Source organism: Panthera leo, chromosome B3 (genome assembly GCF_018350215.1).
Source record: "Panthera leo isolate Ple1 chromosome B3, P.leo_Ple1_pat1.1, whole genome shotgun sequence".
Lineage (NCBI taxonomy): Eukaryota > Metazoa > Chordata > Mammalia > Carnivora > Felidae > Panthera > Panthera leo.
The window spans coordinates 54,361,216-54,374,209 of NC_056684.1; the positions used below are offsets into that span (position 1 = coordinate 54,361,216).

Here is a 12,994-nt window from a genome sequence, read left to right on the forward strand (position 1 = left end):
ATAAGTTCAGGAACCATATGCCATTGTGACATTAACCAGTGAAGTCAGGCTCCTCTCTTTCTTGAAGGAAAATCTTATTCTAAAACCTAGATATAATTAAGGGGGAAAGAAAACTTGGAACGTATCAATGAATAGTCTTCTCTAAAGCCTATTTCAGAGACTTTTGATCCATTTTAGGGTAATATAATCACCCAGCACCTCTCAAACTCTGTGCTTGGTAGGATGGAGTGTGTTCTGCTGTCAACACTGCTTCCCTCTATGGTCAGTGATGCTGTTAAGAAGCCTGCTTAAGGATGAGCACTGAGTGTTGTATGGAAACCAATTTGACAATCAATTTCATATTAAAAAAAAAAAAAAAAAAAGCCAGGGCGCCTGGGTGGCTCAGTCGGTTAAGCGTCCGACTTAGCTCAGGTCACGATCTCGCGGTCCGTGGGTTCGAGCCCCGCATCGGGCTCTGGGCTGATGGCTCAGAGCCTGGAGCCTGCTTCCGATTCTATGTCTCCCTCTCTCTCTGCCCCTCCCCCGTTCATGCTTTGTCTCTCTGTCTCAAAAATAAAATAAAAACGTTAAAAAAAAAAATTAAAAAAAAAAATCCTGCTTAAACAGGTTCTGTGACCAACCCAGAGAACTTACCGCTTCTAGCATTGCTGAGAAAGTAGTCTTGAGTGCAGAGAAAACCAGGTGACCTTTTCCTTGATTCTAAGACCTTGATTTTCCAATTATAAGTGATTGAAGATAATTCCTGAGTAGTTTAGAGCTTCATAGGAAAGACATGAATTTTATGTAAGTTCATTTTGAGAATCTTTCTTGTGGAGCCATTCATCTTTTTCCTTCTAGATACCTCAGCTGAGATGCAATGCTCAGGAAGTTAAGGTCATAAAGTTAAGTACCTATGTGGTCCTGCCTCCGGAGACCAAATCCACCGGACTGCTCCTAACATTCTCATACCAGATAAATAAGATTAAAATGAGCATCAAGGACAGCCTTGAAAGAGACCATAAATAATGCAGTCAGAGAAAGACAGAGGTAATACTGAAGAGTGCTTCAGGAGGAGGAGCGGAGGCCATACAAGGACAGTCTCATGCCCTGTGTCTTGGTAATCACAGAGGTTTAAAGAGCTCCTGGTTTATCAGTGAGGCTAAGGTCTTCTCTTAACACAAGCCGAGAGCTGCCTCCTGGAGTCATTCGCCAATTGCTGAAGGGAAGGGAATTCAGAAGGGAAGTGCCTGCTTTGTTAGGCACGAATGTGGGTTTAAGACCAGGGTTAGGAGCACAACCACAGGCTGTACCAGAAACAGGTGGGACAAGAGCCCCGGGCTTTTTAACAGCACACTTACACCTTCTACTTACCATCTTTCTTCCCTGTAATAACTAAGGCAACCAACATACACTGCCATGCACCTCCGGAGCCTTTCAGAAGTCAAGAAACCTTGAGGTTCTTGGTATATGTAGAAATGAAGAAATGCTTAAATAGGTTAAAAAATTTTGATACATTTTAAATATTTAACAAATTGCTGCTTTTAATGTACATACACATGCATGTGTGCATGCACAGGCACACACACAAAACACCACAAAAAAAGGTAATTACAGAATTTAAGAAACTATTAAGTCTGAGTGCACTGTGGGTGGTGTAGTTCAGATTATGGGACACAGTTTAACGTGGTCTAATGGATCCTCCTTCTTTCTGTCTTCTCAGTTTAAATCTGGACGTAATATTCATGTCCACACTTGAGACCCTTCATGAATGGGAAGCCTGGGCGAGATGGCCCTCTTGGTCCCCCCAGTAATGGATACTGTCCTACTCTCCCAAATGTTCCTAATTGCAAATCTTTCCTTAACCATAAGCCAATCACACCACCTGCTCCAACTTACCGTGATATCATAAAAGAAGCAAAAAGACAGTTTGCAAAGAATCAAAAGGATTTTAGGATGTAAGTTGATTCCAAACTGTTGTTAAATGTAAAATCATAAGTGCTGTGAGCTGGAAGTAATCATAGAAATCATCTGCATTAAGCTCCTTATTTTACCGGTGAGGAGAGTCACTTCTGAGTGTCTTAAGAGATTTGGAGATTCTTTTCTAGTAAGTGTCAAGGGTGTACATTAGAGCTGTGGAGCCATGGCAAGTATCAGGGGGTTGAAGGAAAGAAGGAAACTTTGCTGTACTGTGGTTGGAGGGATGCATCCCAGCATGGAGACACCAGGAGAGAGCTCCAGGGAACAGAGACTGGAGTACTGTTGATTTACAAAGATGAGCCCTGGGAGCACAGAAAGGTTGTTTGCAGGATGAGCTCGCTGGAGCAGGGGTGGCAGTTGGAGCAGTATTGAGGAATGGAATACAATAAAGAGAGATAAATGGAAGAGCAGCCAGGTAGGTCTTATCCAGCGAGCAGGACAAAAGTTTGTAGAAAATCTGCTTTCTGAGGGGCGCCATTTCCCTCCCACCTCCCCCAGCCCTCCAACCCCCACCACATATGCACACGCGCACACAGGCATCGACACTTTGTAAGAGGGCCCCTGCTGAAGCAGCAAGGTGGAGTCCAGACCTTACTCAGGTGTCATGGGTTATGCGTTTGGTATGTATATATAGGAGGGGCTGGGCTGGGGCCGTCCTCCCACCACGTAGTGCGTAGGGAGGGGATGTTGAAGAACTGGTCTGTGAGGGGCTTTTGCTCACATGTAGAAGTCAGCAAATTGCTGATTTATTCTTTCCCAAGTAGAAATGCCTGCTTTACTTTAAAATTTAACTCGAAATTTTGATTTTATAGAGAGAAGCACAAAATTAATGAAGAAATAAAACTCCTAAGACAGCGGCAGGAAAGAATTGACAAGGAGCTTGATAGGTTTGTTCCTTACTCAACTTTCTAGTGCTTAAAAACATTTTAATTGAGCAAGTGTATTACATAAAGCTACGATAGGTTTATTTAAAAATACATCAACTCAGGTATCTGCAAAGAGATTTTCTACTTAACTGTCCATCTGAATAAGTTTCTTTGTCTACAGAATCAACTACTCTACTAATTTAATTCATTGCTAAACATTATCTCCTTTTACTCCTCCACCTTTAGGGCTTAAGCTCAAGGCCAAAGCATAAGAGACTCTTAAAAACTGAACAAACTGAGGGTTGATGGGGGTGGGAGGGTGGGGAGGGTGGGTGATGGGTATTGAAAAGGGCATCTTTTGGGATGAGCACTGGGTGTTGTATGGAAGCCAATTTGACAGTAAATTTCATATATTAAAAAATAAACCCATAAACATGCCCTGCCCTCCGGAAGACGTAAACTAGAAAAACAGGCTATTTAGCTGGTCTCTTTTGGGCTAGTTCTTTGTTCCTCTTCTGCTATAGATACAAACATTTTGGGAGGTACATTTATTTTATAAATAGAGTAGAAAAAGGAAAACTATAAAGTATTGAGACTAACCGACTTTTAGCATACTCACGTGCCCAAAAATTGACAGGTGAGTGCAGCCCTGCAGACAAGCCACAGCTGTGTGCCATTCATCTTCTAATTCCTATTTTGGAACTTAAGTTGCGAGTCTCCTACAGAGCTGTCGAATCACTGTGTTATATACACCCAAAACTTACATTGTGTGTACACTATACTTAAATTGAAAAAAAAACACAAAAACTAGTTTCTCGCGAGGGGTGCCTGGGTAGCTCAATTGGTTGGGTGTCTGTCTTCAGCTAAGGTCATGATCTCACTGCTCATGAGTTTGAGCCCTGTCAGGCTCTGCTGATAGCTCGGAGCATGGAGCCTGTTTGGGATTCTGTGTCTGCCTCTCTCCGCCCTTCTCCCCACTCACATTTTCTGTCTCTCTCTCTCTCTCTCAAATATTAAATAATAATAAAAAACATTTTAAAATTATAAAAGAAAAAAAAGCCAGTTTTAGGGCACCTGGCTGCCTGTTAATGGAGCTTGCAACTCTTGATCTCAGGGTTGTGAGTTTGAGCCCCATGTCGGGTGTAGCGATTACTTAAAACCTTAAATAAATAAAATCAAAGTTAAAAAGCCAGTTTCCCAGTCACATGAGAAAATCTAGCCTATTACTTTAGAATCTTATCTCACTTTTCTCGAAAAATCTTATCACTCAAATTTCCCCTTCACAATACCTAAATTATAAGATCTGATCCCAGGTGACGTTTACAAGTTCCCCCAAATCAAATCTGTATGGGATGGGATTTCTCATCACTGAGAATATACAGAAGAATGTAGAACAGTCAGAGCAATTTGCAAGAAGCGCTCAGATATGTTTTATGCAATGGGACATTGTTGTGATAGGGAAAAATCTGTTATAAGATGGCCGACAGGACTGCTAGGGAAATTCCCCTTCCAGGTTCTTCTTCCTATCCCACTTGCCCAGCGCACCAAATTACTAATGGGAATGCGGAAGTAACAAACTAGAAATTGTTCCCTCTGCTTAAGCTTGGGGCTCAGACCTCAGGAGAGTGATCTCCTCTGAGCCCGCTGGTGTAAAATAAACCACCTGCCTTCCGAGATTGCCATGTGCCGGTTGGTTCTTCTGCCGGGTGATCCGACCAGGTTCCATAACAGTTGGAGAAATTAAAGGGGAAATATTCAGTTGTGTATATAAATCTCATATGCCTATTAAATCTGTAGGCACAGCATACAAGTCTATCTGTAATCTTCGAAAGAGATACTCATGGAGAAGAAAGGAAAGGCAAACAGAAAAATGGAGGTTAGGTAGTGGGGATGATGCAAAATTGTGAGTGTCCTAAAAAAGCACTGAATTGTACACTTAAAAATTTTTTTAACGTTTTTATTTATTTTTGAGAGACAGGGAGAGACAGAGTACAAGTGGGGTAGGGGCAGAGAGAGGGAGAGACACAATCTGAAGCAGGCTCCAGGCTCTGAGCTGTCAGCACAGAGCCCGACGCAGGGCTCAAACTCACAAACCACAAGACGCTTCAGACCAGTCAGATGCTTACCCAACTGAGCCACCCAGTCGCCCCTGAATTATACACTTTAAAACGGTGAATTTAATGGTATGAGACATATGTCAATAAAAGTGTTATTTTTAAAAAAGGAACAGGGCACTGCAAGTTAAAAGGGTGAGTTGGAAGATGGCTTGATTTTAACAAAGCGAGGTGAACCAGAATTGAGTATGACTGGCACCTGAGGGAGATTCTAAGGGTGTTACTGAGAAAGGGCAGCAGGGATATTCTGGAGTGTGGTTAGGACTGTGAGAAAGAGACCCAAGCTGTGAGAGCCAGATTTGAGGAAAGCAGGAGAGAACAGACCCAGAGGGGAATAATAAGTGAAGAGAAAAGCCAGTTGGGGAGATAAAATGGACAGAGATAAAGCAGAGAATACTTGAGGAGGCATTTGTTGGTCGCGTGGCTCTAATGCAGGAGACCCTAAGAACTAGCCCTGCTGTGCTGTCCCGGGTGCCCTATGCCAAGTGCTAAAAAAAAACCTACAGGCAGCCTTGCGGGGGGTGGGCTAACCCAAACTTTATGCTTTAGCAAAGTATATTGGAATTTTCAGAAATGTTTTCTTCCTACAAATTCCATGGAGGAAAAAAATCATTTAAAATGTCTCCTTTGAAAATTGCTGTGAAATTAATAGCCATCTATCCCTTTTCATTTTCCTTTCTGTCTGCTGTGTTTTTCTTGCTAATGTTTCTCCCTTGTACCAAGTTCTTACCCATCCTGGCCTAGCCTAGCTCAGCTCTGCCTCTCCCCTCATCCATAGATGTCTGGAAAGGTTTCTGCAGCCTCCTAAATTCAGCTATTCAACTCCTTCATAAGTATTTCTTAAATGAGTACTTGGTGACAAAAATCATGATAGATTCTTGGATTCCTGCCTCCATGGGCTTCCAGTCCAGTGAGCACCCTCACGCTTTAGCCTTTTCCACCGCTCTTTCCCCCCAGATCTCTCCCTGCCAGTCCCTCTTATTCTTCCCTCCCCACTGACGCCCCCTAAAGTCTGCACTGGAGACGGGAGAGTGAAGTCAGTTCAGCAAATACTGTGTAAACCATCTCATGAAGAGAATGCTTCACTCCTGGGGAGCAGTGGCACACAGTGGTTGAACTGAAGGCTCAAGTCACACTGCTTGGGTTCACATCCTGTATGACGTGCTAGCTGGAGGAATGGGGGGACAGGTTACTGAACCTGTCTGAGCCTTTTTCATCATTTATAATACTGGGTGACAGTAGTGCCTACTTCATAAGAGTAACTGAATGAATATATGTAAAATGCCAGCAGATGCCCAGAATATTAAATTTTGTGTAAATGTTGACTCTTAGTTGGTGTCAGTATAAAACAATTAGTTTGGCTACGATTTTTAAAAAATTTTTTGATTAGACTCCAGGCAAAGGCTACCAAGAAACCCTACGAAGCTAAGAATGACTTTGACAAGTTCCTACATAAACTGGTATGTTTCCTTTTTGAAAATAGTTGAGAATTCTCTCTCTACCTTGTCTTAATTGGACTGGACAATATTCAATAGCACTGCATGGTTTCACATCCAAGTTACAATGAGTGACAAGGTAGAATACACTATTTTAATTTAATCATCTGCATGCACATTTAAGATCATCTCTGTTTTACATATTAGTGACAACCTCATGCCCACTTATCCTCATCCCTTGCTTCTGACCATGGACAGTTCATGCAACTGAAGACCTCCAAATGCAGTCAAAATTTCAAACTAATAGAAAATTTATCACTGTTTGAAGTCATATTTTATTTCCCATTAATAATTCAACAATAATACATTGGATTCCAATGAATGCATTAGATGAATGGTCCCTGTCCTCAACATAAGACAGAAATTATAAGGTTCTAAACAGGACTCAAGTGTGAGAAAGAAAATAAAGGAGCCTGCTCTGTCTTTCCAGTTTTCTTTGTCCCCCCCTCTTTGGCTCCTCTTTAAATTATGGGCACTTCTGTTAAATCTGAAGGTTCCTCTTCCCTTCCAGCAGGCAAGGACATGTAGAGAAAGGGGTGCAATAAATCTGAAGGTTGAGCCAGCTGAGGTCAGGAGTAGGAGAGAGCTTTTTATTTTTAGCATGTCTTCAAGAACAGTCCTCACTGGCCACTAGTGTAACGTCAAAAACAGAGAGTAGATCATCTAATCAAATTTCTATTTGAGCCAGAAAGGTGAGAGAAGGGAGTAGAACACCTGCATGTTTAATATTAAACAAATAGGACTATTCTTTACTTCCAAAAAAAATTCTTTCTCCCATTTTTCTTGGTCTCCCCTAACTACTACGGCTAGAGACATGGGTACAGAGAATTATTTAGTGTAAGAAAGCCACTGTGCCAGTGTGCTGGTGAAGGGCAGGTGACCTCGGCTGGTAAATGGTACATGGGCCGAGTATCAGGGAAACTACAAGTTTTGGAAACTGTAGCACACTGAAGAGTCCAACATCATCTAAACAAAGCAGCTATACCTCAGCTTAAGTTCACTGTCCGCCCCCCGCCCCCAGGAATGGAGGGCAGGGGATAATCAGATCTTTCACCATCCATAATCCAGATTCTCCCAGAAAATTTCTGATGAGAACCCCAAGTTTTTAAATACTTAGGGGCCAAACTAAATGTATCTGTAAACCAGATGTGGCCTGTGGGCTACTGGTTGGCAACCCCTCATCTAAATGCTAGACTTAGAGCTCTTCAAAAGCTACCTCCAGCCAGCATAACCTATCTTATCCTCCACTGTATCCCAGGGCAAACAAACCGGGGTGTCCAGACACACCATGTTTATTCGCCCATACTCATACATTCACTCATCTGCAGTGCCTGCTCCCCAGCTTTCATATTCGACTCATTCTTTAGGGCCCTGCTCAAATTCCATCTTCTTCATAAAGCTTTTTTCCAGTTGCCCTAGCCCCATCCTCTCCAGAAAAGGTTGAAATCTCTCATAATTTCTAGAATGACACTTGGTGATGGTTTGATTGAAAACTAGTTCTTTTCTTCAAGCCAGACACCAAGACAAGAGTAGATCCCTGGCTTAGAACAACTGTGTCTTCCAAAGCAGAGGGCACAATGGAAGTTTTTAGTCACCTACTGCAAGAAGGAATCTCATGATGAAAAGTTTAAATAGAATAGCAAAGCAATGGAAAGTACCACTTTTTTTTTTTTTTATAGTAATCCAGGTATCTTTAAGTAATTATGTACCAACCACAGATCTTCTGTGGAAAATGGAATAGTATTAAAAAACAAAGAATTCTAATTTTAAATCATTTCAGATTTTGGATTATTGGGTGTTTAAAAACTCAAAATTCATTCAGCATATTTCACTTAAGCTTTCTCAAGCGTTTACCTTTCTTTCAAGATGAAAATGCACCTGCAGTTTATTTTAGAATAGAATGGATTTCCGAGTCCTTTAAATAGGACTGTTGTCCTTTGAGAAATATTAAAACTAGCTTTGCCTCAGACTCTCCAAAACTGAGATTCAAGATGATGATGTCTAGTGTTTAAGATGCACATTAATGAGCAAAACAGTCATCGAATAATACAGAAGTGTGATAATTTTCTGGATAATTTATGCCATAAGACTGCTGCTGTCTCAATTATCTGGTTATAGCAGCAAATTACTTTTTGGATTAAATCTTCATGTAATTCAGGAAGACCTTCTTGTGAGAAAGCCATTCACTTACCATCACCACATGGCTAAACATTTCTGCCCACTTTTGATGAACACATAAGGACTCACCAACACCCCTACTCAATCCCAGAACCCACTTTTACCCACATACCTGTATACCTGTCCTACACTGTTCCACACATACAAATGAGACCTGCTAGACACACCCCAAAGGGTTGCGAGGCATGGATGGGGTTTCCCAGAGCAGTAAGCGTGCCCTGTGGATCAGAGAGGCATTTGAGAAGAGGTAGCATAAAGTGGGAAGAAAGTAAATTCTACAAACAAATTGAATTATCTGAATTATCATCCAGATAACTATTTTAGTGTGAATAGAGGTAAGGTGTAGAGTGTCTTTTATCTAAGTTTCTCTATTTTAAGTGACAGAGACAGCTGAGGGCTGAAAGAATTGAAAGTGATTGTTTATGTGATATCACATAGCTTTTAAAAAGTAAATGAGCCTAAATCCATCTTGGCCAAAAAAAAAAAAAAAAAAGGTAATTCTTCTTGTCTTGATAATTAGTGAGTGTAGTAACCTCACATTCAAGTATCCAGGAAAATTTGTGAGTCTTTCATTATGTATTATTTTAATAGCGTTCTGAAGCTCGAACTGAGAGAGAGTTTCTGGCATCACTCTCATCATCAACATCATCAACAGAAGACTACAACTGTGAAGAAGAAGAGTGTCAAGAGAAACCAGAAATGGACTGTATTTAAGAATATATCATACAATTCAATTGTATCCCTTTAATTGTAGCAGCATGTTTAACTCAAGTCTAATCCATGAGGTCAGTATAAATGTCTTTTACCAATTCATCTTTAAAAAATCTTGAAATCAATAAATGTCAGTAAATCATCCTTAAAAGATCTGCCCAAGCATAATTTTGGCTCTTATTGGTAGAAAACATAGTTTAAGATGGAAAAATAATCATTATGAAGCATAGAGAGCTTTCAACCGTTTCTTTGGAAATACATCTTGATAATAGCAACCGTTCATCATAATACAAAACAGAAAGAGGATTAATTTACTGTGGCATAAGAAGTTCTGCCAGTTCCTAAATGCCCTAAATAGTTTCTCTGAGATTTTTTACATTGTTTAGGCCTCAAGGAAAACCAAAGCCCCACCCCCAGGTTTGGTAGCAAACAAACTCTGTTTCTCGAATGTTAAGTTTCGGTCGCTCCTCTGGTAATAAGCTTCGTGCACATTTGCTAGGAAGCTGGACAGCTTGTCAGCAGGTACAATTGATACTGTACAGCCTCCCCATCCTGCTCCAGTGAGTCGTGACCCTTGAGCCCCAAACTTCCTAAAACAATGAGAAAAAAAAAAATTTAGAACCTGTAAAAGAAAGTAAAAGTGGTTTGCCTGGTGCTTCTAGAACACACAGCCTGAGAAGAGAATATGTGTGGGATTTTTTTGGGGAGCAAGGGGTAGTTAAGTGTTTCCAAACATTTTAGGACATGAAGGAATGTACACTGTTTCAGAAGGTGATTTGAAATTTAATTCTATCTAAAACTAGCCCATGGTTTTTTCTCTAGGTAGTAAAAGTTAGCATTACTCCTGTTTGGTGAAAGCTGGCAATAATCCACTATAAAGTCTTGATTCTATAAAGTCACCAATTGAAGAGTTGTATGTGGCAAGCTTACAGGTGATGAAGAGGAGGGAGTAAAAGGAAAGGAGACAGCAGACATGATCAACAGTATGAATCAGAAGGTGGTTCCAAATGAAGTCAAATCAAAATGTAAATTGCAAGTCTTATGCAAGTGAGGGCTTTCTCTAGTAGTCATTTAAGGTGTGTTCGTAAGACTTGGCTGTTCCCCATAAAAGTATCAGTCCCCTAGAACAGACAGCCTGGGTTTGCATTGAAAAATTTATCAAGAAGGAACATGTTATTAAACTCTAGACCAGTCTGTCTATTGAAACCCTAATGGGAAGCTATACAGACGTTTCCACAAAAATGGAAGGTGGCCTCTACAAGTCCAAACGCATCTTCCTTGAACCTTTGGGAACTACTCTGACAGCTGAACTCAGAATTTACCATCAGCCAAAATGTGTGACCCGGATGGAAACCACTATTTAAACCACCACACAAAAAGAGGTCATTTTAGTCGCCATCACCCAGGCCAGCTTCCAACCAAAGATTTATACCCAAGTGAAAGGCCCTACACAAAGCACAAGAGTCCCTCATTTTTAAAAGATGTAATTTATCCTGATAATAAAGGTTAACATGTACTTCCAATTCTTCCTAATAAAATTTGCTCCAAATTCATAGCAGATTAAAAACTCCATAATTAATTTAGCACAATTTTGTCTCTCTTTTTCCATCTAAATGAGCTACTTTACTTCCTGGAAAATATCAATAGAATATTAACCCTCCTCTAGGACATCGGATTTATTGCACACCAGTAATTCATTTTCCCCTCAGTGATTTTCTCAGTTGGTTCCTTTTTATTATCTGTTGTATTCATTAAAATATGTTTTTCAAATGAAAATAGATGTTTAAGGAAGAAAACAAAATGCTTGCAAATAAAGGTTACTCATCTCCTGCTGTCCCCCAGACATTCAGCTTACAGCCCAGCAGCTGCACAGAGCCCAGACTCCTATCATCCAGGTTGAAAGTTTCTCTGACTGGGAGATTCTAGGATAATTCTGAGTTCCCAGACTGGCAAAGGGCCATTTTTCAATCACAAAGAAAAAAAAAAAAGTTGTGATACACAGTGACATCAAACTATTGCTACCCATGGAAGATGCTGAAAAAAACGAGGTGTCACCGAAGCATTTCTGGAAGACCCTAAAATCGGGACACAGAAGCCAACTGTGGCCTGGTCTAGAGAACAACAGGGTGCCTCTTACACGATTCTCTAAGATCCAGACTATGCCACTGTGCTGGACTTAAATCAACCAGGTCTTTTATGGTCTTCAATGGACTTCAGACATGTTTTCTTAATCTTTTCATCTGAAAAGTTTTTGAAAGCTGTTGTTTCAAAACTGAATCTAAAGCAAACTGAGTATTGTTTCTAACTGGTTACAAAACCAATAGGAATTGTGCCAAAGGGTGTATTTTCCTCAGTATCCTGCAACTTTCCAGAAAGCAGAAACTAGAAGTATTTCTAGGCAAATATATTCACTTTTGAGTCCCCAGAGCTGCTCTGTCACCACCCTGCCTGCTGCAGATGAAAATGGACTGGGTTGCATCAGCCACATGATATGAAGTCATCAGGGCTCAAATTTCCCAAACAGAAAATGATAAATGCTATTATTATAAATAGCCTTCTGCCCTTGAGTCAATGGCACTTGTGATCACAAATCAGGGGGCCGCCCGAGTACCTGGTCCGCAGCCTGCCCAGCTATATATACTCACAGAGGCAGAGGTCCTGTCTGCGGTGTTCTAAACTGGTGCTTAATATGCCCTTTGGCATATGCCATAGAAATTCAGGGAAAAATCCAAAAGTTAGGAGACCAATATAAGCTTTATATTAGGAAAGAAAAAGAAGGCAAGACTTGTTCTTCCCAAGAGAACGCTAAGACATTAAAAATATAGATTCTGAGTTATTGCACATCAGAGAGCAATACAATAGTTATGAACACCAAAACCCTAGAATCCCCCAAATACCACTCCTTTGTGGTGACCAGATTGGGGAATAATGTGGAAGGGTTGGTCAAAACAACCAAAGCAGCCTTTGCCTTTATTAGTATGATCTACGAAACAAAGGCAAGAGGAGTTAGGCAGATTATAGAATGCTCCGTTTGATCCTTTTATCGCTGAAAAGTAATCATATAACTAACTTTCCAGGCATCCAATACAGCCTGGCTAAAATTTCCTACTTTAAATGAGCTGATTGGACCATAAAGCACCTACTAAGATACAAGGCACAGAAAAAAGCAGGGCGTGGTGGGGGTGGGGGTGGGGGGAGGGTGGAGGGAGATCCAGTAAACACAGCCTTGCTACAAAGAAGGAAAGAAGGAAGGGATTGTGCCTCGTATTTCAATTCAACTTTATTTATTTCAAAATATTTGTATATTATACAAATGGGTATTAAATTAATTCAGAATATTATTAATTAAGGGAGAGGTTATATCTCTCCAGGCCCAGCCCAGCACAATTCTAGACATTTGGTAGGTTGTAATAAATAGCTGTTGGGATTACTACACTTGTTTTAAAATATCAAAATATATACCCAGTCTGTTTATTTTTTTATTAAATCAGTGTTAGAAAACTTCACTTATGTGAAACAGAGTACAATAATGAAGAGATAATGTCCACCCAATTATAAAATATCATTTTGAATGAACAAAATGCATTTTTTAAGAGATGGCTAAATTTTATTTATTTTTATTTTTAAAGTTTATTTATTTATTTTTGAGAGAGAGAGAGCACAAGCAGGGAAG

General features: G+C 40.4%; 2 protein-coding genes across 8 annotated transcripts in view; one reads left to right on the forward strand and one right to left on the reverse strand.

Annotated features, from left to right (window-relative positions):
• FAM227B (family with sequence similarity 227 member B) overlaps nt 1-12,994 on the forward strand; it is a 208,475-nt gene that overhangs the window by 187,176 nt on the left and 8,305 nt on the right. For 3 of the 5 annotated variants that reach the window (XM_042942080.1, XM_042942085.1, XM_042942081.1), the window contains 4 exons: nt 1,857-1,934; nt 2,769-2,843; nt 6,327-6,396; nt 9,202-9,489. In XM_042942080.1, coding sequence (XP_042798014.1) covers nt 1,857-1,934; nt 2,769-2,843; nt 6,327-6,396; nt 9,202-9,324 — 346 coding nt within the window. In that variant the 3' untranslated portion in view covers nt 9,325-9,489. Of the gene's footprint in view, nt 1-1,856; nt 1,935-2,768; nt 2,844-6,326; nt 6,397-9,201; nt 9,490-10,143; nt 10,901-12,994 lie in introns of those variants that run through there. The other 2 variants (XM_042942082.1, XM_042942084.1) reach the window with 2 other exon arrangements.
• The window catches only part of GALK2 (galactokinase 2), a 140,281-nt gene continuing 136,839 nt past the window's right edge, over nt 9,553-12,994 (reverse strand). For all 3 annotated transcript variants that reach the window (XM_042942087.1, XM_042942088.1, XM_042942086.1), the window contains exon 10: nt 9,553-9,911. In XM_042942087.1, the coding sequence (XP_042798021.1) occupies nt 9,704-9,911 (208 nt within the window). In that variant the 3' untranslated portion in view covers nt 9,553-9,703. The remainder of the gene's footprint in view (nt 9,912-12,994) is intronic.